Here is a 25,440-nt window from a genome sequence, read left to right as displayed (position 1 = left end):
AAGCAAAATAATTGAGACAATTTGAAATAATTCAAAATGATTAAGAGTTACGTCATCTCAAATCATTCCAAATTAGATTTCTCAATCAGAGTAAAGGTTCTTGGGAAGCTGATCATTAAACTTGATTTTAAAGATGGTCAAGATTGCCTTCTTCTTTACGAGTATTTAATTAACCTTAAAAAAATAAATTCATACTAAATTTACTGAAAATTCCTGTTACCTTTTTATGCTTGTGTTATTGAATAAATTAAAATTGAGTTATGTTTTCGTAAATTGTTATGTGTCTCATTTAATATGTAGATTTATTATCTGTTATAAAAATTAATTTCAGAATTTTGACTGTACAATTCTCAATCTGAGTGAAAATTTTTCGGAAATTTTCAACAATGAACATCGATATAAAAACTTTATATCAAATTTCTAGGAAAATCAAAGTCGTATATCTTCGGATTGTATTTCAGCATTGCAAATAGAAAGAATTATTTCTAGTATAATTATCGAAATCTTAATATCATGTGTTTCAATCCATCGATTTTTTTAAACAATACACTATAAAGCAAGTTCTCAAGTTTCTTAAACCTTTTTCATAAAGCTAGATTCTCATGAACCTACCGTTCATACTATTTAAGTCGGACTTCGAGGACAAATGACTTATGTTGCAAATCTTACTCTTGACTAATATATTGCATAAAAATGATGTTTTTTTATTATGCACATAATTTTTATCAGTTTTCTCAAGAAAGCTTTAATACTCTGCGTGGCTCAATAATTTTTTGATTCGAGTTATTGATCAGTTGAATTTAAACAAATATCTGGTTATCTATGTAAAATTTTTGAGTGTGTTTGAAAATATATAAGTTTTTAATTGACAATTGATCAATAATAATTATCCATCATTGTTAATTAATTTCTAAAATTATGTTTTGAATATAGGAGATTAACTGATGTATTGTAGTTATATTTACACTTTGAACTTTACTGATAGAAAACGTTATGTACTCAAATATATTCCTTTTTTTTTTAATTATTAGCTGGCAACGTGAAACAATAGCTAGAAAGTAGTACATAATAATTATCATTTAAATGTAAATTAAAATAATAAATGGAAGAAAAAATTTATAATAAAGTATTGATGATCATAGTTCTATATAAGTAAGAAAAAGTACACTTATTACATCTGGAGCTTTTAGAATAAAAAATGAAATTTATTTTTTTTAACACTATGAATACTAGGTCATTTTCAGAAATCAGAAATAAATTGAGAAATTACTATTATCGAGTAACATCTGTTGAGCTTGTTTATATCTTAGATTACAGAAATAAAGTAATCATGGTGTTAATAAATTATCTTGAAATTATCCACCTGCATCATACCGATTAACTCACGTAAAACGATTTGGTAAAATAGAAGTAAAATATATTTTCAAATAAACATAGAAACAGTGTATTAGAATTAAGATTATTATTTGAAAAAGTACGAAACACTCGTATGATCATACAAAGTAATGAACACAAATACTTTTTGGCATAAATTATTGCAATAGTAAAGTATTTTTGTGAAGAGTACACAAACTTTAAAATTTATGATTAGGGCCAGGGTTTTTGCGTTAATTTAAAAATAATTAACAATTAGTGGTGTAAAATTTTTGATATTACTGGAAAAATATTGGTCTTATGAAAAAAGTTTTCGAACATAAGTTGTGGGAAATTTAATTTTATTAAAAAAATGTCTCTTATGATTTTTTTGTACGATCAATATTTTCACCGTTATTTCAAAATTAAGATTTTCATAATTAACAAAATTTTGAATCATTTATTATGAATCTTAATTTTGGAATTACTGTGAAAATATTAATCGTTTATGAAAATCATAAGTCATTTTCTTAATAAAAGTAAATTTCCTACAACTTTTGTTTAATACTTTTCTTACTAAGTCCAATATTTTCTCCGTAATATCAAAAATTTTAACTGTTCATTTAAAAAATAAGGCAAAAATCTTGTCCCTATTTATGATTAATTTTTTAAATCTCTGACCAAAGTACAAAAAGTAAATTTAAATTTAATAGAACTTTAAGCAACAAGCAATAGAAAATTATTTTATCGATGGATGTCAACCAGCAACAATTATTGAGAAAATAATAACTATTGACTATTTTTTTTCAATTTTTTATAAAAGTTGCTGAACCATGATCGAATAGCTGGAACTTCACGTTTCTTGAGTCGTGGATCAGTCATCCGAACAGCATTCATTTCCTTAGAATTGGGATAGGTCCGGCTCTTAATTTTGTCCCCAAAATGCTCCTTCAACGCAGTTATTTCCAAATTGCTCCAAACCATTCTTCGGCATGGAATACTTATTTCTAGATTTGACTCTAGATTTTGAAATTTTTAGAAAATATAGTTTGATTAATTAATTTAAAATAACGATAAAAACATAGAATCACATAAACTAAATAACTAAAAATACCTTCATTAGTGTCGAGTTTTTCTGACTCTAATGTCAGTGAACAATTTTTTTTCTCACGGTCTGCGTCACTCAAATCAGAATCTGAATCAGAATCAGAATCTAAATCATTATCAGAGGATTCAGCACTATTTTTATCATTAGTCATGTTATTATTATTTAGCCCACAAGCATCCTCCAGTACTTGTGGCAATTGGCAAATTTCCTCGGCAACATTAATCAAATGATAATAATTTTCATGAACTCCCATACTATGTCCAAGATGACTAGCAATTTTTGAGCGCTCCACATTGTTAATATTGTGATTGACAAGATATGTCGCAATATGCTTCCGTAGTTTAGTTGCACGTAATTTTTTGGGAAACTCAGCTTTGCAATCTTCAGAAAATTTACGCATTAATGTGCAGGCTCTTAAATACTTATGTTTTTCTGATGAAAAACCTGGTAGTCCAAAAACAAAAGGATTTTGTGGGTGAATACCAGCATTAAGACGATTCTTGATCAATAAATTAATTGAATCAAACATCACTTCATCTAGTATAACGGAAACTTGCCGATTTTTTTTGCCTCTGATCGAAAATCTTACATATTTCTTGCAAAATTCTCTAGCTTTATCTGACAAAGTTTTCATTATATCTTTATGAGTGTCTTCGCTAAGTCTATCGTACATTTCAAAATCTTCCAGTAAGATCCTTTCCGTTTCTCCCGGTCTTCGCCTATTAAATAATTGCACTCGTATAAGTGTTGTCTTAGCTAAGAGATCGTAGCTGTCAGCAGAGAATTTTTTTACCAATTCGTCATAAGCTTGTGATTGTAACTTAACTAAATGGTCCATTAATTTATTTATGTCATCTGTCGACGGTAATTCTTCTTTCTTCTTTCTTTTTTGTTTTGATTGTGCTTCTTCGACATTTTTATTTATAACATCTGCCCATTTCCGGTTTATAACATGTAAAAAGTCTTTCACGTCATCATTTTTATTTTTTTGCTTATCCATGATATTTTCAGCTATCAAAAAATCTCCTAGCTGTTTTAATAGAGTTCCAACTAACGAAGCAACAGATGGAGCTCTTGCATTATAAGTTTTAGTATCAATTCCTGCGATGATGTTGACTGCTTTGAGACAAATTTGAACCTTTTCTGGATCAAATAAAGAAATCATATCTGTGATACTAGGTTTAGAAACTCGAAGTTTTTTCTCTTTTTGATCTTTGATTTTTGCCATTTCAACTTTTTTTACCGTTACCAATAATCTAGCTAGAAGACGAAGTCTATTGCGTATCATTTCATCGTGTTGCGCTAATTTATATTTTTCGCAAAGCGTATTGCCAAATTTTATTAATAAATCGTCAAATTTTATAGTTTTTGAAACTTCGTCTACGTGCATGCAAACAAGAAGAGAGCGAAGTTTCTTACTTGTTTCAGGATGGAAGTCATTTTCATAAATCTTAGACATTTTTTTAATAACTCGCCGAGATTTTCCAGTTTGTCCAGTACAATGAACAAAATGTGTAGAAAGTGTACTTTTACTAACAGATACTTGACAACTTGGACAGTAAGCAAAATCAGAAGGATTTTTCGTAACTCCAACTTTCGGACGTCGAATCACAATTCGTTCATGATTTTTAGCAGCAGGATTAATATTAGTATTATGCTTATAATCACCAGCGTGTCGAAGTTTTCTAATCAAATCGAGTCTTACTTGATCATTTGGTTTTAAAAGGAGAAATTTTTTAACTTCTTCTTCATCCTTATGAACTTCGAGATGTCGAGCAATTTTGAAGAATAACTTTCCGCAAAAAAGACAAGCGTGTTTCTTAGGGCCAGATTTTGAGGCACTGACATAAACTTTTGGTCTAGTCACTTCAGAAGTTGTAGCTTGCGGCAACGGTAAGGAAACATCAAAACCTTTGGCAATAATATTTTCCTCGATAACTATTGTAGCATTTTGCACTAGTGCAGTTTCTTTTTCTTCTCGGTTATCTGTTAAAACTACGTTAAAACTTTCACTGGCAGAGAAATTATTTTCTTCTTCAGGGATGTAATCTGGATCTGAATCTGTAAATAATGAATATCAAAATATATAGAATACAGTTATAAATATTGAACAGGAAAAATTGCTCCAATTATTTTCACTACAAATATGAGAGTGCGTATAGCAAATAAGTTACCGTTGCATTTCTCATGGATTTCTTTTAGTATCTCCTGTTTTTTTGCTTTCAATTCATGTATTCTATCCTGTAATTTATCTGAGTCCGAGTCCAACTGCTCAGATGTAGTGGCAGTGTTGTGTGAATTATTTGATTCATTCTCAAATTCATACTCACAAATCTGATACTCGCATATCTGATACTCATTCTCATTTGATTGATCGTCTTCTTCTAATTCATTTACTTCATTTAATTCATGTCTCTCATCTAACTCGTTTTGTTCAAATTGTACTTGTGGCCCACTTTCTAACCTGCTTGAATCAAATTCTTCTTCAATAACTTTCAAACAACGCATTTGTTCATCAGATAAATCTAAAATTTCTGACTCTTGAAACATCCTGCGATAAAATATTCTTAGGTAATTATCATTTCATATAAAATCAAATTTTAATCATTCCTACATATAAGAAATTAAAAAATACCTTTGACAAGTCTCTCGATCCCATTCAGAACTTTCTACGATATCTACAATATAAATTTAAACCAATGTAACAAAAAAAATTTTAATCAGAAAATAATGCAAACTAATAAACATATTTCTCTCTCAATCAAAACTCGACAAGCTCCAAAGCATTTTATTTTTACTGTAGAACAATTTAAACTATTATGAATTAATTAACAGCCGGATTTTTGAATTTATTTAATTAACGTATTTTAGTATATCTCATAATTAACGACCATCATAAATAATATTTTTCTATAAATTTATTTCAATTAGCAGTAACTAATTAAATCTATCAACATTGACTCGAGATCATATTATATTGTTACCAGCTAATTATTAATTGACTAATCGATTTGAATGATATCTATACAAAATAATGATATTCTTAATAAATTACATCTAAATAAATTTAGAAATTTTCTAATTAAACGATTCATAAACAATTCAGTAAAAATAAAAAAAATGATGAATTGCAATTCTTTAATTGACTTTAATATTCACGATTTATCAATTATGAGAACTTGAAACCATAAAATTTTCTGATCTTTAATCTCTATGAACCATTATAGTTGAATAAAAATGTATATAGTTAGTTGATAGGAACGAATGATGATGTAAATAATATAAATACTACACAGATAAACTGTACACACGCATTTAAACTCAAATTTTATTTAATATAGCAACCTTGTAATATACCTAAAAAGTTTGTCTGGTTGACTTTAGCTGAAAAATTGTAAGTCGAATTCTCACAATTAATCATGAACGGATCTTTCGAATTGGACATTTTTTCTAGACAATTTTGATTTTCATCAAAAATATCATTATTTTCTGTAGCAAACTTGTTACCATCAAGTAAATTAGAACCATTTTGAGTTTTTTCAGCGTTATCATTAAATATTTTTATAAATGACGTTGTATTTGGAGGATTTATTGGAGAAATTAGAGACATATTTTTGGTCATTTTAGAAGTAGTATTCAATGACTCCGAATCCGATTCATGAAAAGTAGAAGTGTTTGGAGTACTGGATATTACATTATCTTTCTCACTTGTCAAAGAGTCTGTTGCAATGACTTCCTTTGATAATTTGCACAGGCTTAATACATTTATTTTCTCCAATATTTGTTTACTTTCCATGATCTTTATTTTTTTAGTTTCAGGTTGTGTTGAATGATTATTAGAAATTCGCTCCAAGTTTACTTTAGGAATATTTGCAGTTAGATTATTTTTTATTTCATTTAGCAGTAGTGAATCATCTGAAAATTGATAAGAAAGTTCGTCTAAGATTGATCAAAGTTTATTCAGCTTACTTAAAACAACAACAGAAATGAACATTTCACGAAAATTAGTATTTAAAGAAACATATATTTTATAGAACACACTACATTAATTGAATAAAGACAAAATTTACCACTCGAGCATTCTAAATAACCATGAATTGAATCATCAGAACTTCTGTCTTTCAATTTTCTTTTTTTCATTTTTTGCCAGTCATTTTTCGTAGTGATACGAAATTTGAATTCAGATTCACGTATAAGATTATACATGTTTTAAATAATGATTAGCAACTTGCGATTTTAAAATAATGGCCAAGAGTTTTGATCAAAAACTGAAGACGCAAAAGTCGTGACGCCAAAATGGTGGTTCTCATAACCGGAAATGATTTAATCAATTTATAACTTGGAGTTACAAGAGTTTGTTGACTTGAAGTCACTGTAGCCAGTAAAGTTATTGCCTATTTAATCCTTAAGATGTCTCACCGATCGCCAAAACTTATGCTTAGTTCTGATGGAATTTCCAAGGTAGCCAACTCAGGTAGCTACCCTAATAACACAGTGTGCTTCAGCAAAAGTTTACTTTACAAAAGTTTCCTTGAAATTTTCGTCAAATTTCTGTCAACTTAGGACTTTTCCGTTTTTTACGACAATTTGTATTCAACTTGCTATTCAATTTGACGTGAATTTACTGCCCGAATCCGAATGCAAATTCACTTCAATAGTTGACTTGAAAAAAATTGTCGTCAATTTTGGGTAAATTTGCTTACCTTCTGCAATAGTAAAAATGAACACTACCGACTTTTTTTTTCGTAAAAAAGTCACCTTTAAATTGAAGTAAAATTAACCGCAAATTTTTATTTTTAACTTTTGCTGTGAAATTCTCGGCAAATTCCGGCAGCATATTTCAGGCAATTTCAACATCAAATTACTGTTAATTTCAAGCTAAAGTGGCTATTAGGGTACTTCAGCCGCAAACTGTCGTCATCTTCATAAATCAACTTGACTAAAATCTGTTATCTGAATTCGACGGCAAGAAGTGAGCTCAACTTTCTGTCAATTTGCTCTGTATGTTGCTCTCAGATTGTTGTTAAAAAACTGAACGACAAATTTTAACGTACTCTCGCCGTTGAATGAGAGGAAATTTTTTTGCCAAACTAGGAATTTAATATGACTGAAATCTACTACCGATATTAGGTAGTGAAATGGAAGCAAACTTCTGTTGAGCTATCCTGACTACCTGGACAGGTTTGCTCGGCAAAATTATCGTTAATCTGCTGTCAAGTTTACCTAAGCTTTAGGCTGGCATACTATTAAGTACGATAAGACCTCACTTTGACTGCAGGTTGATCTGAAGACTTGTCGACACAGAAATTTGTCATCGTATTGCTTCTAAACAAATTCAAGAGTCAAAGTTATTTTCATATTAAACACAAGTTGGTGTTATTTAATGTGCAAATTAACCATTTGCAATCATCTTGACGTCAGGTTATGACAATATAGATTTACAAACACTTATCATCCATGTAACTTAACGAGAACTTGTCGATAGCTGTTGTAACTAGTGACTGCAAATTATTACCAACGTTTCCAGAAAGTTAAAGACAATCTACTGCTGCAACCTGTTGCCAACTTTCTGAGAAAATTGAAGATAACGTTCCGACGACTAATGGAATGCCAAATTTTGCCTCCACTTTTCTTAGAACATTGGCAACAGGTTGCCGTCAATTTATGGAATGGGCAATTCACGGCCAACTTAATGACAAGTTGCTGCAGTACATTGCTACCAGCTTGGCTATCGGGGGAGCTATTAGGATACTCACAAAATTTTGATGTATTGTCCGTTGGTAAAAAAGAAATACTCCAATAGCCACTTGAATAGCCAAGCGAAACAAACAATAAATTTTCGGTTTATTGACGCTGAATGATGCACTTATATGGTAGTTACAAAACTAAATAACAAAAGTTGGCGTATACTTACTGTCAAAATAAAGCTAAATTGATTTAGCAAACTCCAAATTCAGTTGGCCAGAAATTTACGATTGATACTAGCAGGCAAATTAGAAGCAAACTTTTACCGAGTATCCTTACCCTGATAGCCAGAGTTTCTGATCAGAAAGTTGATGTACCTGAGTTGCGACCAACTTGACAACAAGATGTCGACAACTTTCAGCTTGTATAACTATTGACTACGAGTTTGCTACAAGTTGCTCAGAAACTTGGCGACAATCTACTGCCGCAACCTGTCACCAAGTTTCTGAGCAACTTGTCGGCAACAGTTACACGAGCTGAAAGTTGTCGACAAGTTTCTCGGAAAGTTGCCGTCAACTTATGGAAATGCCAACTTTTGCGGCCAACTTGGCAGCAGGTTGCGGCAGTAGGTTGTCGACAAGTTGCGGCCAACTTGGCTATCAGGGTAGCTATCTAGATACCCATATGGCTACTTTGGCTGAAAATTGTCATTAATTTGAAAACCCGACTTTCCCGAAGTGCACTGCAGATATTGGACGGCAAATTATCAGCAAAAGTTCAAGAGCAAGATTTTAAAGTAACTGCTGCTCTAAAATTTTTAGTTGTAAGCTGTTTGTTGATAAATTTTTGTGCCCATATCCTTCAGATTGCAATAGTCAATTATGACGACCTACAGTCAAACTTAGGGTCATTTGTACTTAAAAGTCGATTTAAACTTAACGACAGACTAAAACAAATTTCTGTTGAAGAAACCTGGATATCTAAGAAAATAATCCTTTGAAATAATTTCACCAAACTATTGACAACAATACGACCGTATCTTTAATTGCAGGTCAACATAAATTCACTGTTACAATCTGAAGCAAGTAAGCACATAAATTTACCAACAAGCTCCTTGCAAAAAAATAATTTAGAGCAGCAGTTACTTTAAAATTGATAACAAGTTGGCGTCATTAAACTTTCACGTCACTTACTTGCAATCATCTTGACGTTAAGTTGAGAAAGGGAAGATTTTCGTTAACTTTCAATCAAAATTGCTATGAGGATATCTTTTTACTATAATTTGCAATCTTTCATATTTCAAATTTGCTATTATTAATGCTATTCATAAGTTGTGATCATTCATTGGATATTTTATAAACTACCCTAACAGCACAGTTTACTCAGCAAAAGTGTACTTTCCAAAAGTTTCTGTGAATTTTTCCGTTTTTGATGACAACTTGTATGCAACTTACGATACAATTTGGCGTAAATTTACTACCTGAATTAGAATGTAAATTCATTTGAAAAGTTGACTAGAAAAGAGTAATTTTCAATTTTCAGGTAAATTTTCATATCAGTTTATCGTTAATTTGACTTGAAAAATTGTAAAGTATTTTTTTAATCTCAAATTGTAGAGATTTTTATTCATCAATTTGCTCACCATTTGGAATGGTAAGTATGAACATTTCCAACTTTTTTTTCTAATAAAAAAAAAGTTATTTCTAAATAAACGAGAAATTTCCGCAAATTTTTTCTTCCAACTTTCGCTGTCAAATCATCGGCAAATCCGGGCGGCAAATTTCTTAGAATTTCAATTGTCAAATTACTGTCAATTTTATGCTAAAGTGGCTATTAGGGTAATTAATCGTGTTATTTTTCATATTTTAAAACTATAAGTCAAACTTTGCGTTAGGATTAATGCTTAATTCTCATGAATGAGTACGACACTCGTACCAACTAGTTATTAATTAGGCCCATCCCTTTTTATGGATCTGCTAATAACAGCATTTTCCCAAAGAACTTAAGGGTTAGAAACGAGTTAGTAAACATGAATTTTGCCACACAGTTTGAATGTGACTAGATCAATTTTTTTTTAGAAATGATACTATACGCAATTGAAAAAAAAATAATGGTAACCAGAAAATATTCGTGAACATTAAGAGAAACGTCATGTGAAATTTGAATTACCAATGTGTCATTTTGTTACAAAAATTCAATTTAATCCAAAATCCAATCATTTAAGGTCACCGTATCAACTGGGGAATCATAAAAATCAGGCAGATGGATCGTACAATTATTAAATTTTATTTTGTGTTCGAATAAATAATAAATCCTTTCATTCAGAAGGAACTTCAGATTAGCTAAGGGGGTCTAGCTAAATGAAAATGCAGATTCGAGAAACGTCAAATGAAATCTTTGAAGATTTTGAATTCACCGAGATTATTTTTCTTAATAGTTCCAGCTAATTTTCAGATACTATTAGAATTTAAAGACTCACTTCGTGTACTCGACATCTTGATTTAAGAAAACTAACATATTTCCAGGTATAATCTTTTCTCAAATCGTACAACGCCTATATACTTTCTCAATATAACTTTAACAATAGAACAAAATTCAGGTATTTAAATATAAAGCCAGTTAATCTCTTGTTTTTTAATTTTACTTATTATCTACTATTTTTTTAAATTTATTTCTACAACCTATAATTTTAGAATTCCGTTTAGAAACCTGATGGAAATAAAGTAGTAACTGCTAGTAATTTTCAAATGAATATCACAAATGAAATCGATTTGGATTAAAATTGATTTAAACCTACTCAAGGAAATCGAGTTTAATTATTTGAAAACATTTATAATACTCTATTCGCAGTACAATTTTTCAACGAATACGTAGAGACAAAACTTGCAATAAATCTTTTTATTTAGTTAAATGCAAATAATTTAGGGCCGTCATGACAAATAACTTAAAAATTGGTTCATTAGTTCATTGTAACTCGTGTCTGCTTACGTGTTCTATTTATATATTACTTCGCTGAAACTACTGCCTACAAAGGATTAATTAACTTTTTTTAGCATACAATTTAATTCATATTTTATTGTATTTAATATGTTAATTTTTAATAGTCTTAATTAATAGAGTTGAAAGCAATTAGTGTGTTTGGATACTCCGCCCAGCGCACTGAGATGCTCTCTATATACCTGGGAAAATTCAAATTCAGAATGAATTAGTCGAAAAAAGTAAAAAAAACAAAAAAACTATATGAATTGTCAAATATAATGATGAAATTGTAATGTAAGTGAACAGTTCGTAGTATCTTGATTATGACTGATATTTGTAAATGTTGTAATTATTAACAAAAAAAAATCAAACATTAATTCATAGAAAATATGAATGAATATTCATATTGTCATGATATTGTCATGTTTCTGTCTGCAGTAAATGTGCGTGTCTGAATTTTGTGTGCGTGCAGCATGATAAAATTGATTTTCATTTATGTTTACATTAATTGATAGGGTGCGTCATTTTGGAGCAACATTATTTTTTTCTTTAGTACATGTGAAAAAAAATCATAGTCCAACACGAAAACAAATTTTTCGAGCAAGAAATAAAATTCTATGTCAATCACTGACCTAGCTCATTGAAAAATTTGACTTCCCATTTAAATAACACGGAAAAATTTTATTTTAAGCTTTGACTATTTTTAACTCGTTAACAGATTAATAGATCGAATAGACTAATACAAATTTTTGTAGGGAAAACGATGCTTTGCAAAAAAAGTCTCTTTTCCTGTGTTGATAAATCCATCTGTTCAAAAGTTATTAGAGTTCGAAGTCAAGTATGTATTTTTTGTTGACAATTTTGTTCTCTATAAATTATTCTTAGTAAAGTTATTTCGGATCTCGCATAAAAATTGTCGACATAAAAAGGTCTACGACATTTTGTGATAAGTCTGATAGATTCATCGGAACAGTAAAAAAATCTCGAAATTTTCAATAAATTGACTTAGAGCTCCAATAACTTTCGATCAGATAGATTTATTGAAAAATGATGATACCTTTTTTGTAGATCGTTAAAGTTCCTACAAATACATATGTTAGTCTATTCGATATATTGATCCTTTTAACGATTTAAAAACACTCAGATCATAAAAAAAAATTTTCCCGTATTATTTAAATGGGAAATCGCATTTCTCAATGAGCTAGGTCTGTAATCGAAATAGAATTTTTTTTCTTGTGCGAAAAATTTCTTTTGTGTGTTAAACTATGATTTTTTCTGCATGCACTTAGAAAAAAAAGAGGTTGCTCGAAATGACGCACTCTATTTATTAATAATTGATTTTTTGTTGTTTATATTAATACTATTTATAAAGATTATTCATAATAATTACATTGAAATTTGTTCACTTAAACATTATTTTAATCAGTCCACTCCATATCCATACATCTTTTTTTTTTAATTATTGACTCTATTTCTAAATAGTTTATTATAAAGTTAAATTTTCTGAGGTATCTGGTAGGCGTCACAGTGCTTCGGGGTGGCAGGTCCAAAAACACCATCCTAAGTTGCCAGGCTCACTTTTTGTCAGCTTTTAGTTACTTATTCCAAGTCAACCCTAATAGCCACTTTAGCTTGAAATTGGAGCTAATTTTATGTTGAAATTACCTGGAATCTGCTGCCTGAATTTGCAGACAATTTCACAGCAAAAGTTGAAAATAAAAATTTGCAGTTATTTTTCTTTAATTTAAGGGTTCGTTTTTACGATAAAACACAGTCGGTAATGTTCATTCTTATCATTTCAGAAGGGAAGCAAATTTATACATAAAATTGTTCACAATTTGAGGGTAACAATATACTTAAAAATTTGTCAAGTTAAATTAACGATAAATTGACATAAAATTTGCCTGAAAATTAACGACAACTTTTTTCTAGTCAAAAGCTTAAGTGAATTTGCATTTTAATTCGGGCGGTAAATTTACGTCAAATTCAATAGAAAGTTGCATACAAATTGTCGTAAAAAATGGAAAAGTCTGAAGTTGGCGGAAATTTGAAGAAAAATTCAACAAAACTTTTGCTCAAGCAAACTGTGCTATTAGCGAGCTTTCCGTTATTTCAAAATGTTACTAAAATAATGACAAATAGAATTTTTAAAAAGTCAACTTTTTGAAGTTATCTTAAAAAGTAACCAAAAACATGTTAACAGTCTGTAATAAAAAAAATGTTAGCAGATAGTCATCATAAAATAACGTAATAAATGATGCTTGTTAGGGGATAAATAGGGATACAATTTTTATGCTGACAATTTGTTATCCAGAAATGTTAACTATATGTTAACTTTTTTACGTTATTTGAAAGATAACGTTGAGTTATTAATGTTTTTTATTAACTATTTTAGGTGAACATTTTGTTGAATTTTAATCTTAGCTCTGTTTAGACAGCAAAAAGTTACCTTTTTGATGACTATCATATTCACGCTGCCATTTTTTTAATGTTGTCATTCGCATGTTTAACATCTCAATCGTTATAAATTAAAGTGCGCTCAAAAAAGTAACCGATACCTTAAAATAACTTTTGACTGTATGTAAAAATTGTAAAATACATTTACATCATATAATGTGTATTAATGTGTGTATATGTGTGTATATGTGATATAGTGTATATATTTGTATAGATCGAGTGAACAACTAAGAATTAGTAGATAAGTGAAACACTGGTGCATTCCATATTTTATTCAAAAATGAGAAATCGTTTGTGCTTGTTTATTTTATGAAATAAATCAAATCAAAAAAGTAATTTTTTCAGTTTGCGATAAAATATGCCAAGCACTTTGTTTATTTATGTACTTGCAAGTACATATACATGTAGTTCCACTAATATATATCCTATTCACAAGCCCTAAAAAGTTTAACAATTTGCTAGCATTAAGTCAACATAAAAATACTCGTTAACAAAAAGATATTCTGATTTTTATATGTCAACACAAAAAAGCTGTCAATTTGTTACCTTTTTTGGTATCAAAAATCTAATTGCTATTTGTCAATAAAACGTTACAATATGTAATCGAAAAGTTGACAAATTGCTGTTACGATGAAGTTAACATTTACAGGTATAAATGTCAACTTTTGGTTGGACATTAGGTATTCTGTTTGCTTTCAAAAAGCTAACTATTTAGTTTTGAATGGAATGCTATCATTATAATTGTTACCGTGTAGTCAACTTAAAGCTAATATTTATTTTACCTGTTAAAATATTTGAGATATCGTTTGCAAATATTTTCCAGTTGAAGTCTATTTTGGAATCTTAAATCTTATCTAAAGCCAAGTAGTTTTAAGACCAGCTATTTTTAAGCTGGTTGATAAACATCATAAGTGTCATTATTTTTACTATTTTTTACTTCGAAATGACTTTCAAGCTTTTGCACATGGCAATTTAAGGAGCTTTAGTCCATCAAGAAAACGAAAAAACGTTCAAGCTTTAATAATTTTATGCTTTTGTCAGCTATTTTTCCTACTGAAATCATCAAAATTTGACATATTTATGCTACTTGAATTTTAATGAAAAACTTAACGATTTTTGAATCGAATATATCAAAATAAATTTGAAAAAATCGAGTAATTAAATTGATGAAAAAAAAAATTAATTAATTATAAAAAAACTATGACCTAAAAGTATTTTTACAGTCGAAAATATAGTGTCGAACGTGTTCAAATAAAGAGATATTTTGTTTACATCCTCTGAACATATGAGGTTTATTTTTGACTTCGTTAAATATAAGATATTTTATTCCCAGTCTTCAAAGTCGGAAATATGTAATGAAAAGTCCCCAAAGTCAGGAATATCTCTTAAAGTCCTCAAACTATGTGATATATAGTTTCAAGTCCTCAAACTGTGTGATATATAGGTTCAAGTCCTCAAAATAACAGATATTTAGCTAAAAGTCCCCAAAGTCCAATATGTTCAATTTTCACGTCCTCAAAACCAAATATTACATTTAAGTTTTTAAAACATGATACACATGGCTCAAAATTCCTAAAACTAAAAATGTTTAACTTTATAGATCAGGAACAGAAGTTACTATCGTATAATTCTTTCTGTATCAAGCATTAATGTGAATGAATATTAGACTGTGCCAAATGAAATCGATAATTTTTTGATTAAAATTTAACGAATATAAACATGTGAAATATTAAAGTCTTTATATTAAACGTAGTTTTATCTTTAGAGATAAATAAATTGTAGGAGTAGAAAAAAACAGCTAAGAAAAAAATGATGTTGTTTGATAATGTTCAAATAACTACAGATATGAGACTGATTCAAAAAAATCGACTAATCATCATTTCTTACAGACCCACTTTCTAAAGTTTCAGAATCGTAAAAAAATATATTATAGATACTAGGGTGTGCCTAAAAATAATTATTTTTTTTTCTACGTATCACAGTCTCAAAAGTTTCTTTGGGACCTTAAAAAAATCCTCCTAATAAATTAGCTTGATATCTCAAATATTGAGCTAACGGTTCACAAGTTCATTTTCCTATATAACAAACATGTAAAAATTTTTTTTTTAATTTGTCGAGGAAAAATCGAAGAAAAAAATTTTTTTTCAATTCTGAATTTTGTACTCTTATAGGAAATTAAATTCCTTACAAAAATGTATTGAATAGTCATGCTTGTAACTACAATATAAAAAAAGTAACAAGCCCCTAAAGTGAAAAAAAAAATTTTTTTTATGTATAATTATTGTTTTTACTTTTTTGTTATTAATTGATGGTATTCTTTTCTTCTAATTTTTATTTGCAATCTTCTATATGAAATCTATTGTAATGCAAAAAATTATTATTTTATCATGCTTTTTTTTAACTTTGGGGGCTTGTTATTTGTTTTATATTGTAATTACGAGCATGACTATTGAAGACATTTTTGTAGGAAATCTAATTTCCTATAAGGGAATGAAATTAAAAATTGAAAAAAAAATTTGTTCTCTGATTTTTCCTTGAAAAACTAAAAAAAAATTTTTTACATGTATTTTATATGGGAAAATGAACTTGTAAACCGCCAGCTCAATTTTCGAGATATCGAGCTGATTTTTGAGGAGGATTTTGTTAGGTCCCAAAGAAACTTTTAAGACTATGAGACCTAGAACAATAAAAATCGTTTTTTTTTTTTAGAAACTCTGATAGATACAATGAACAAAGTCACCGAAGTCAAGAGTATTTGTCAAAGTCCTCAAACTATGTGATATATAGTTTCAAGTCCTCAAAGGCAAAGATATGTAGTGAAAAGTCCCCGAAGTCAAGAGTATTTGTCGATGTCCTCAAACTATGCGATATATAGTTTCAAGTCCTCAAAGTCAGAGATATGTAGTGAAAAGTCCCCGAAGTCAAGAGTATTTGTCGATGTCCTCAAACTATGCGATATATAGTTTCAAGTCCTCAAAGCCAGAGATGTGTTGTGAAAAGCCCCCAAAGTCTAATATATTCAATTGTCACGTCCCCAGAACCGAAAACTAGATTTAGGTTTTCTAAACCTGATACACATGGCTCAAAATTCCTCGTTGAAAAAAATTTAACTTTACAGATCGAGAATAGAAGATACTATGGTATAATTTATTCGAAATCAAGCATCATTGTAAAGAAATAAGTCGAATATCCCATTGACTTAATATATCAGGGTATAACAACTTATAACTACTAGACTGATTCAGAAAAATCAACAATTCATTATTTATTGAATTTCAGGACTGAAATTCCCTTTCACTGAAGACTGAAATCACCAACACTTCTGAGGACCTTCCAGAAGTGTTGGTAGGATTGAGAGGAGAACCTTTAAGGTTAAAACTGTTAATACCGACGGGAAGTACTTCCTGATGGCAATTCTTCATTTTGCGTTTAAATAAGATTAGGTATTAAGTTTTTACTTTTGGTAGTATAGAACTCATTATTTAATCTGAATACCGAAAAAGCTAATCAATTTTATAACAAAGAATGGAATGCTCTACGAAAGGAATATATAAACTACGACTTTTTGTAATAAATCCGATAGTTTTAACAGAGAAGTCAGAAAAAAGTAAGGATTGATTAAAAATAATCAATGTCCTCAAAGTCTAACTATCTTTGATAAATGTCCTCAAAGACTGATATGTATCAGATACGGTCTTCAAAGTCAGACATATATATATATTCGAAAATATAATAAAAAATACGCAAGTTAAAACAAAACTAATAGCAATACACACATCAGGATGGTAAATAGCATCCATATATATATAATACATAGCCGCCATCTTGAAGTCCCCGAAGACCGAATTAAACATATATATATATATATATATATATATATATATAGAGAGAGAGAGAGAAAGGAAGATATGCAAACGACTGATTTTAGCTAATTAAATTCTATAATATATTGCATGTAGAAGGTGGCGAAGCAAAGACAAACCAAAAGTTACGAACTTTGTAACAAAGAAATAAATATATATATATATATATATTACAATGGGCATAAGTTGTTGGAATATTATAATTAGTATTAGATTTAAACAATATAAAATATTATAATAATTATTGAAAAATATTATTTTTTCATGAATAACTCTCGTTAGTTAAGTTTATTTGTGCGATATATTATATGTAGATAATAATTTGCAGGGTAAAGTGTGACTAAATAATATTACAAACTTTAAATTTCAATGGATTCGAACAGCTTTGGTCAAGACCATTTTATCTTAGTAAACGAGCGTTATATTTTCTTACTACAAATGATTTATTTAAACATCTAACAGTTCTTAAAGTTCTGAATTCATCAAAATAAATGTTTCAAAAGAAGAGAGCAAGCTGCACCACTGTCTAATCTAGCGAAGTGCGCTTTAATTTTTCGATAATATTCGTTTGTTTAAGAGGAAAACTTAGCCAAACTTCCTGATTACTGTATCAATGCAACAAAGATAAGACCGTTTGTTCACTTGGGTGTGAGAGAGAAAAAAGTAAATGCGCCTGTTAAGAGAATCAAGTACACGGAAAGAAAATTATGGAAACTGTTCCCATAATTTTGTGAAATTTTTTCCTATACCATCATAGGAATTACGACTATAAATTATGGGAGCAGTTCCTATAAATATAAAAATGTTTCCCATAATTATAGGAATAGTTCCTATAATTATAGGAATGATACCCATAACGTTATAGGAATGGTTCCTCTAATTATAAGAATGGTCCCTATAATTGATAGGAATACTTTCTATAATATTATGGGAATCATTCCTATAATATATAGGAATTATTCCTATAAATTATAGGAACCATTCCCATAAATTATAGGAATCATTCCCATAACATTATAGGAATGGTTTCTATAATAGTATGAGAACTATTCGCATATTATTATAGGAATGGTTTTTATAATAGTATGAGAACTATTCTCATAATATTATAGGAATGGTTCCTATAATGGTAAAGGAATAGTTGTATTATTTTTCCTCTTGTGATGTTTGTTGGTGAACGGCATGGTTTTTATCTTTATTGTCAAGGTTATCATAAACATAAATATTTTTCTTTAAACGATGCTTATATGAGAGGTGGTAAACATACTAAAGCGAGTTTTTCTGCAGGAGTTTAATTGTTTCGACATTACCGTTTTTAGTACCTTCAGAAAAAATAGTAATCTCTCTTTTATTCAATTGCACATACTAATATCTTCTCTTTTATTGTACAGTAGGACCTCGTTATAAGACTAACTCGTGGCTGTAGGGGTAACAATTCTGGGAATCGAGGTACCCCCACTATTGTGCTTAACAGCGTTTGCACCCAAACCTCGCTATAAGACTATCGCCGTTTTGCGTTTTATTTCTATATTCGGTTCAACTCTACTCTATTATACAGTGTATCTATTTTATATATAATCATAAATAAACAGAATTTTGTCGTTCTTTTCTGTTAATTAATTCAGTGATACCACGAAATTTTAAGTATTCTTTATGAAAATAAATTATCTAATCGAAAATCTTTATGTTTGTACATTTCATCTCGATTTCAGTCATTGTCGTTAGTCTCATAGCGAGGTTTCGGCGCAGCACTTTTATTGAGTTGTTGGTGGGGGAAGCGTTCCGAGCGAGTTTCAATAAATTGAGGGGAAGAGTCTTAAAACGCGTACTCTTATAACGAGGTCCTACTGTATTAACCGAAGTAATATAATATCTCTAGTAAAAATAAAATCGATAGGAAAAGCAAAAATTAGTGCTCATAGCTTCTAAGGTATTGTGCATAACAGGCATAATCAAAATACCGTTCTTTCGTTCCAGATATGAATTATCGTTTTAAAGATAACAAGCTCTGCTACCTACAAAAAATGATGTTATCCCGATTTATTTACAGAAGTGAGGATTTAAGAACGAACAATATTGATGTATCAATATAATCAATTCAAATTTATTTTATCAAGTATTGAATCTAATCTTAAATATGACGTATACCTGCGGTAATACGAAATACGGAATAAAATCAGAATAATGAATCTAACGTGGTAGGGAAGGGAAAGTGGTAGATAATAAGTTTTGTGGAAAATATGTCAGCATTATTTTGATATAAATAAGATTTTCAGCAGCGAATAATATTATTCCATGAAAACAATAGGTGGTTCTGCAAGTGGCATCACTGTAGAAATCTGTTTGGAAATTTTCGGACCAGGACAACACTTCAAATGTCTAGCTTGTTCATTAATAATATGATTATACTGAATTATTATATTATGAGGTATAATATAAGTTTATTGTATAAAATAGATTTGGTTTCCCTGAATAAGGGTTAGTTGTGATATAGTAAAGTCCTTGAAGAGTCACTATTTGCATGACATTATTTAAATACAATGATCAAAAAAATTAGTTCAATGTTTAGATAATGATTAACAATGAAATCTCAGGAAAAATTTTAAAATTATAGTGAAGATATATGGGGAAGGCTGAAGCGCGATGGCCCACTTATGGCCCAACGGCCTGACATAAAAATTTGGCTCAAAAACAATATTCGTCAAAAGCAAGTTATGTTGCTCAGATTTTCAGAACTGAAAAATGATAACAATTATTACGATTGCATATATTTTACACTTCGAATAATATCATTTCCTTTTTATATTTAGAAACCTTTTTTATTGACCCCTACCCCCCTTCAATAAAAGTAATTCATCACGCATGTGACTACATACATCAATTTTCTCTGTTTTTCACAGAAAACTTTCCTTTTGTTTTGAAAATTTTTTTTTATTATCCACACCATTTTTTATGAGCAGTGCAAGTTACATTTTCGTGTATAAATAACTATCAAACTATCAATTGAAAAAACTAACCAATCATAATGTAAAATAAATGGGTAGAATTATATTTAAGTTAGTGGTAACATAAAAAAGAAAGGTAGCTATCAAGTATAAAAATCGATAGGAAAGGTAAAAATTATATAAGACAATTTTAAAAAACGAACACGCGAATTCCATATCACGAGATGCACTTTGAAAAAGTATTAGTTATTTAATTTTCGAAAGCGGAAACGCAAGTATCTTATTTTTGGGCATATATTTAAATAGAAAAACAACAAATTTTTATTATCATGTGCGTCTAGATGAAATAGTGATAAAAATTTTTTAAAAAACTATTCAAATAGTAGATTTTTGAGAAGAAAGAGATTTTTATTTAACAATATAAAAATGAACGAACAAAATCAACACTCTCAATGAAAAGCCGCCAACTGATTAGGATAAAGCTTATCAAGGGATATAGTAAAGACAATAGTCAAACTCAACTTGTGACAACAAAGCGCTGAGAATACATTGAAAAACATTAGGGTTCTTTATTGCAGAACCCTTTCAGCACGTGACCATCGCCCTAGCGAGAAAATATAAAAGCAAGAGCACCTTACAGGAGTAGTCTCATATTTTCACCAGCCTTTGATACGAACACATCTACACTGATAGAAGGATTTCTTAGTATTTAAGGAACCATTTCTTAAATACTAAGAAATATTTTTTAAATGCTAAGAAATCCTTCTATCAGTGTAGTAGTTATTATAAGAAAATTCTTTTACCTGAATCTGATCAGCTAACATCAATATTTTTGAATATTCCATCCCCTATTTTCCCCCAGCTTTTCCATTTCGAACCGCAAAGTATGATATCGCACCATTAACATTCAATCTTTTACGATGCGTGTTAAGATCGGTTAATTATTACTTCTTTAATTTATTAATAAATTGTGTAAGTTTCTAGAGACTGTCGGAAAGGTATCTGTGAACTTTTAGACCGGAAAACCTTATATGTTTTTTATCTACACAACCTTTACGCGGTAGGGGCTCAGTTTAGTAGTTGATTAGTTTGTGGACGGGCGCCTTCAAAAGATAAGAAAAAAAATTGGTCTATCGGTTGACCCTGCGAGCCAGCCCTAAAACTTCCCGCTATTTTTGAGCTCCACAAAAACATTGTTGTGAATACGTTTTCGAGCTCTTCGAGCTCGAAAATACTTTTGGATGCCATTGTTTTCAAAAAGAACGTTTTTTTACCATTTTTCCCTCCAACGATATCTCTCAAACGAATTGACCGATTGAGACGGTTAAGGTGGCAATCGACGCGTTTTATTGAGTTTTAGAGCTGATTAGATTTTTTTAAATATTTAAACGGTGACACGACCGTTGAACCGAAGACAATTGATCCACGGATAATTGAATTGATCCTAGCGACAATTCATCCAAGCGATTGGTTGAATTGATCTGAGCAACAACTGGCCGAATAATATAAAATTTGATGGTAGTTTATCTTTAAAGTTCTTGATTCTGGTGTGAATTAATTTCACTGGATAATTTTTTCAGTTCCATTGCACACATTTGTGTTTACATATTTATAGTTCTCCCAGAAAAGGAATCACCGTCAATTTTAACCCCTACTCTTAGAAAATGAGTCAGATCTCTTGCTGTTACTACGCACTATCATTTCAAACCGAAATTTTCGACGGCGACTTATACTCAATCAATTGTCGCAGATTAATTGTCCTCGGACCAACTGTCAGGTAACTATCTAAACGATCATCGTGATAGTCAGAATATTGTATCGTGTTAGTCACGATATTTTTTTCTCCGTGTAGAGATAAAAAAATCATCCACTCCGCATTCAATTTGCATTTAATTCGCAGTCACTACGCAAATTTATTACAGAGCAATACCGGTGTAAAAGCGGGGTAACAGGTGTAAAAGCGGAGTAATACCGGTGTAAAAGCGGGGTAACAGGTGTAAAAGCGGTGTAATACCGGTGTAAAAGCTGGGTAAACTGCGTCCGCTGGAGTATTAACTGTAAAGATTATAAAACACAAAAATGTCAGTTCTTTATGAAAATTAATAAAAAATATCATTTATTAACTAGTATAGTGATCGAGTAAGTAAAAATATTCACAAAATAAAATATTTTAACACCGGTAAAGAATATCTACACCGGCGGCGGCGTTATTTTAACACCGGTCTAGAATATTTACACCGGCGGCGGCGTTATTTTAACACCGGTACAGAATATTTACACCGGTGGCGGCGTTATTTCCACACCGCTTTCAGGGGTAAATTTAACACCGATAATTTTAACACCTACACCGCTTGGACTTACCCCGATGATTTTTTACAGTGTATAATCCATTATTTGAAAATTTCCAAAAATTGGCCAGGAAACAATAGCTGCTCTTTTTAAAAAAATTTTCTAATTTTCGTAGCAGGAAATTCAAAAACTATGTTCTGTTAAAAATGTTCTTTCTTCATCGTTATTTATATGAAAAAAATCTGGGCATCGGTTGGCCTTGCAGACTAGCCCCCAAACTTCCCGCTGTTTTCGAGCTCTAAGAGCTAGCTGCAGCAATCGAATGCTTTTGTCGAGTTCTAGAGCTGATTAGATTTTAGAATTGATCGATCCAACAGTTTTCAAAATACCTAAATAAAACGAAAAAAAAAACGATTTTTTTCCATCCTTTTGTCGACGATATCTCTCGAACGGATTATCCGATTGAGACGGTTGAGGTGGCAATCGGCGCGTTTTATTGAGGTCTAGAGCTGATAAAATTTTGTGAATGATTGGTTCAGTCGTTTCGACGATATTTGCAAAAAACCGTTTTCTATTATTTCTTTCGTCGACGATATCTTTCGAACAGATTATCCAATTGAGACGTTCTTGGCGGCAATCGAAAGCTTTTATCAAGTTCTAGAGCTGATTAGATTTTGGAATTGATCAATCCGACAGTTTTCAAAATATCCAAAAAAAAAAAAAAAACGAAAAAAAAATTTTGTTTTTTCGTATTTTTTAAATGTCTCAGAGTCTATTAGACTAAATGATCTAAAATTTTCTGAAAATCTAAGTTTAGAAAGAATATTTTGAATGCCGCAAGAACCATCTAAATCGGTTCATTCATTAAAAAGATATGAGAGGTTTACATCCACGCACACACACACACACACACACATACAGACATCGCTCTGACTGTCAGAATAGCATCGTAACACCTTCAAACGTCAACATATGATGAAAACCCGATTTTTTAAAACCGGGGTAAAACCAATAACTTTCCGAATTTTTTGAAAATCGCCGATTTTCTCAATGGGAAGTTAGAAATTAAATAATTGTTTAATTCATAAATTAAAATTATGCTTACTTTTTAGAAGACCAAACTCGAATGAAAGACATTTTTGTCACAATTGGTAAATGATTTGAGTTTTGAAAAGTTTTTATTTTAAATTTTGCAGGTTTTTTTTCTGCCATGATTAACAACACTAATTTTTAAGCAATCATTTATTTAATTAATTATGAGAAATAAGTCAATTAAAAAATAATAAACTTTAAATTTTAATTTTAATATCAATATTCACCACATTTATTGAATTACAAACTATTGTGAAGCTCTCGAAATTGAAAAATTCTATTGAGATTATTTTAATGATTCCGATATTCGAAAAATAAATGAAGAAACTAAAATCATCTGTGAATTCAGAGTTAAACGCGACAGTTTGAATCACCTGTTGTCTATACTATCACCTGTTGTAGTATACTACTGAATTTACCCGCGCAATTCAGATGTTATCTGGAAACTGAATTGAAGGTGGTACGCGCGCGCCCTTTTATGTGATGATCAATAGCATTCAACCCTTTGGAGAGGGGGAAAATATATGTGCATTACAATATTCTTATTCTAATAAGATTTAGATTTACAGGTCATGACAACGTCTATGATGAAGTATTTCCAACTTTGATCATTTAATCCTAAAAACATACGAAGGTTTATAAATGTGACCCCATCTTTTATTTTTATTATCATGGGAAAACATTTATCGTTAGTTGTTCCAAGATTATTTTCGAATTTCAAACCTGCAATTTCCTGAAGATAAGAACTTCGCTTTATATGCGAATCAAACAAGTCTTGAAAATCTATTAATATTTCATATATTTCCGTATAAAATACTAATTTCAATCATCGAATGCATCGCTTTTATTATTTATTACCAAATGTAGAGTAAAAATTACAAAATATTTATAAGAGTCTTTGAATCTTCAAAACTTCCAAAAATTAAGCGCATTAAGATCGTAAATTTGTAAAAATTTACTATGTATTCGGGTTTGAATTAAAAATTTTTATATATCGAGAACATGAGTTTTAGGAATTTAGCACAAATTCATAAATTAATATTAATAACAAAAAGATGTTAAATAGAGCATAAATAATTAGTCAATATTGAACTGATAATTAAATTAATACAATGAATAATACTTACGAATTTCTTTGATGCACGCTTTAGTAAATACCTTTCAAAGTAAAATAGCACTGTTGAGAATTATCAATTGAAATTACCGTTAGCTTCTTTATGATATAAATATACTTTACAAAGATGTGCACATCAGCAATAAATTTTCAATACTGCTACTGTTGAAGAACGTCAAAGCTCTTTTATAGTAAATTTCTTATCTGTAATTGTGTAAAGTTTAAATACTCATCGAGTATCATTAATATGTTAGTAGATTTCCGGTCTTTTATATTTTATCGTCATTACTTCGATCGAGGCTAAAGTTCCAAGCGATAAACAACACAAGTCCCTTTTTTGAGATAATGTGTTTGTATAGATTTGGTGAGTCACATTTTATGTGAAAGCTTGCGTACAACTGGAGGTTATCTTGCGAATATTTTTTTTTTTTTCTACAAACGCCATGTTAAATGCAAACTAATTATTCCTCATAATCAGATATTTTTATTTCTTACAGACAACAATTATTACACAATTTTTTTTGCAGCACGTGTAGAAATTTTTTACAAACTCTT

General features: G+C 29.9%; 1 protein-coding gene across 3 annotated transcripts; it reads right to left on the bottom strand.

The window, feature by feature from the left end:
- Positions 1-1,180: 1,180 nt before the first annotated feature.
- LOC130666089 (uncharacterized) lies at positions 1,181-25,440 on the bottom strand. Of its 3 annotated transcripts, none has more exons than XM_057466753.1 (7): positions 24,899-25,440; positions 6,532-7,786; positions 5,819-6,376; positions 5,097-5,139; positions 4,636-5,012; positions 2,468-4,522; positions 1,181-2,372 (listed from the first exon to the last, which is right to left on the bottom strand). In XM_057466753.1, exons 2-7 carry the CDS (start codon positions 6,665-6,667, stop codon positions 2,143-2,145), a joined length of 3,399 nt encoding a protein of 1,132 aa, XP_057322736.1. In that variant the 5' UTR covers positions 6,668-7,786; positions 24,899-25,440; the 3' UTR covers positions 1,181-2,142. The 3 variants fall into 3 exon arrangements, with proteins under 3 accessions (XP_057322736.1, XP_057322738.1, XP_057322737.1); XM_057466755.1 differs by having other exon boundaries at positions 1,183-2,372; positions 7,685-7,786; positions 24,899-25,438; XM_057466754.1 differs by lacking the exon at positions 6,532-7,786 and having other exon boundaries at positions 1,183-2,372; positions 24,899-25,438.

Source organism: Microplitis mediator, chromosome 3 (assembly GCF_029852145.1).
Source record: "Microplitis mediator isolate UGA2020A chromosome 3, iyMicMedi2.1, whole genome shotgun sequence".
NCBI lineage: Eukaryota > Metazoa > Arthropoda > Insecta > Hymenoptera > Braconidae > Microplitis > Microplitis mediator.
Note: the sequence above shows the minus strand (reverse complement) of the source record. Positions and strands in the feature narration are given on the sequence as shown.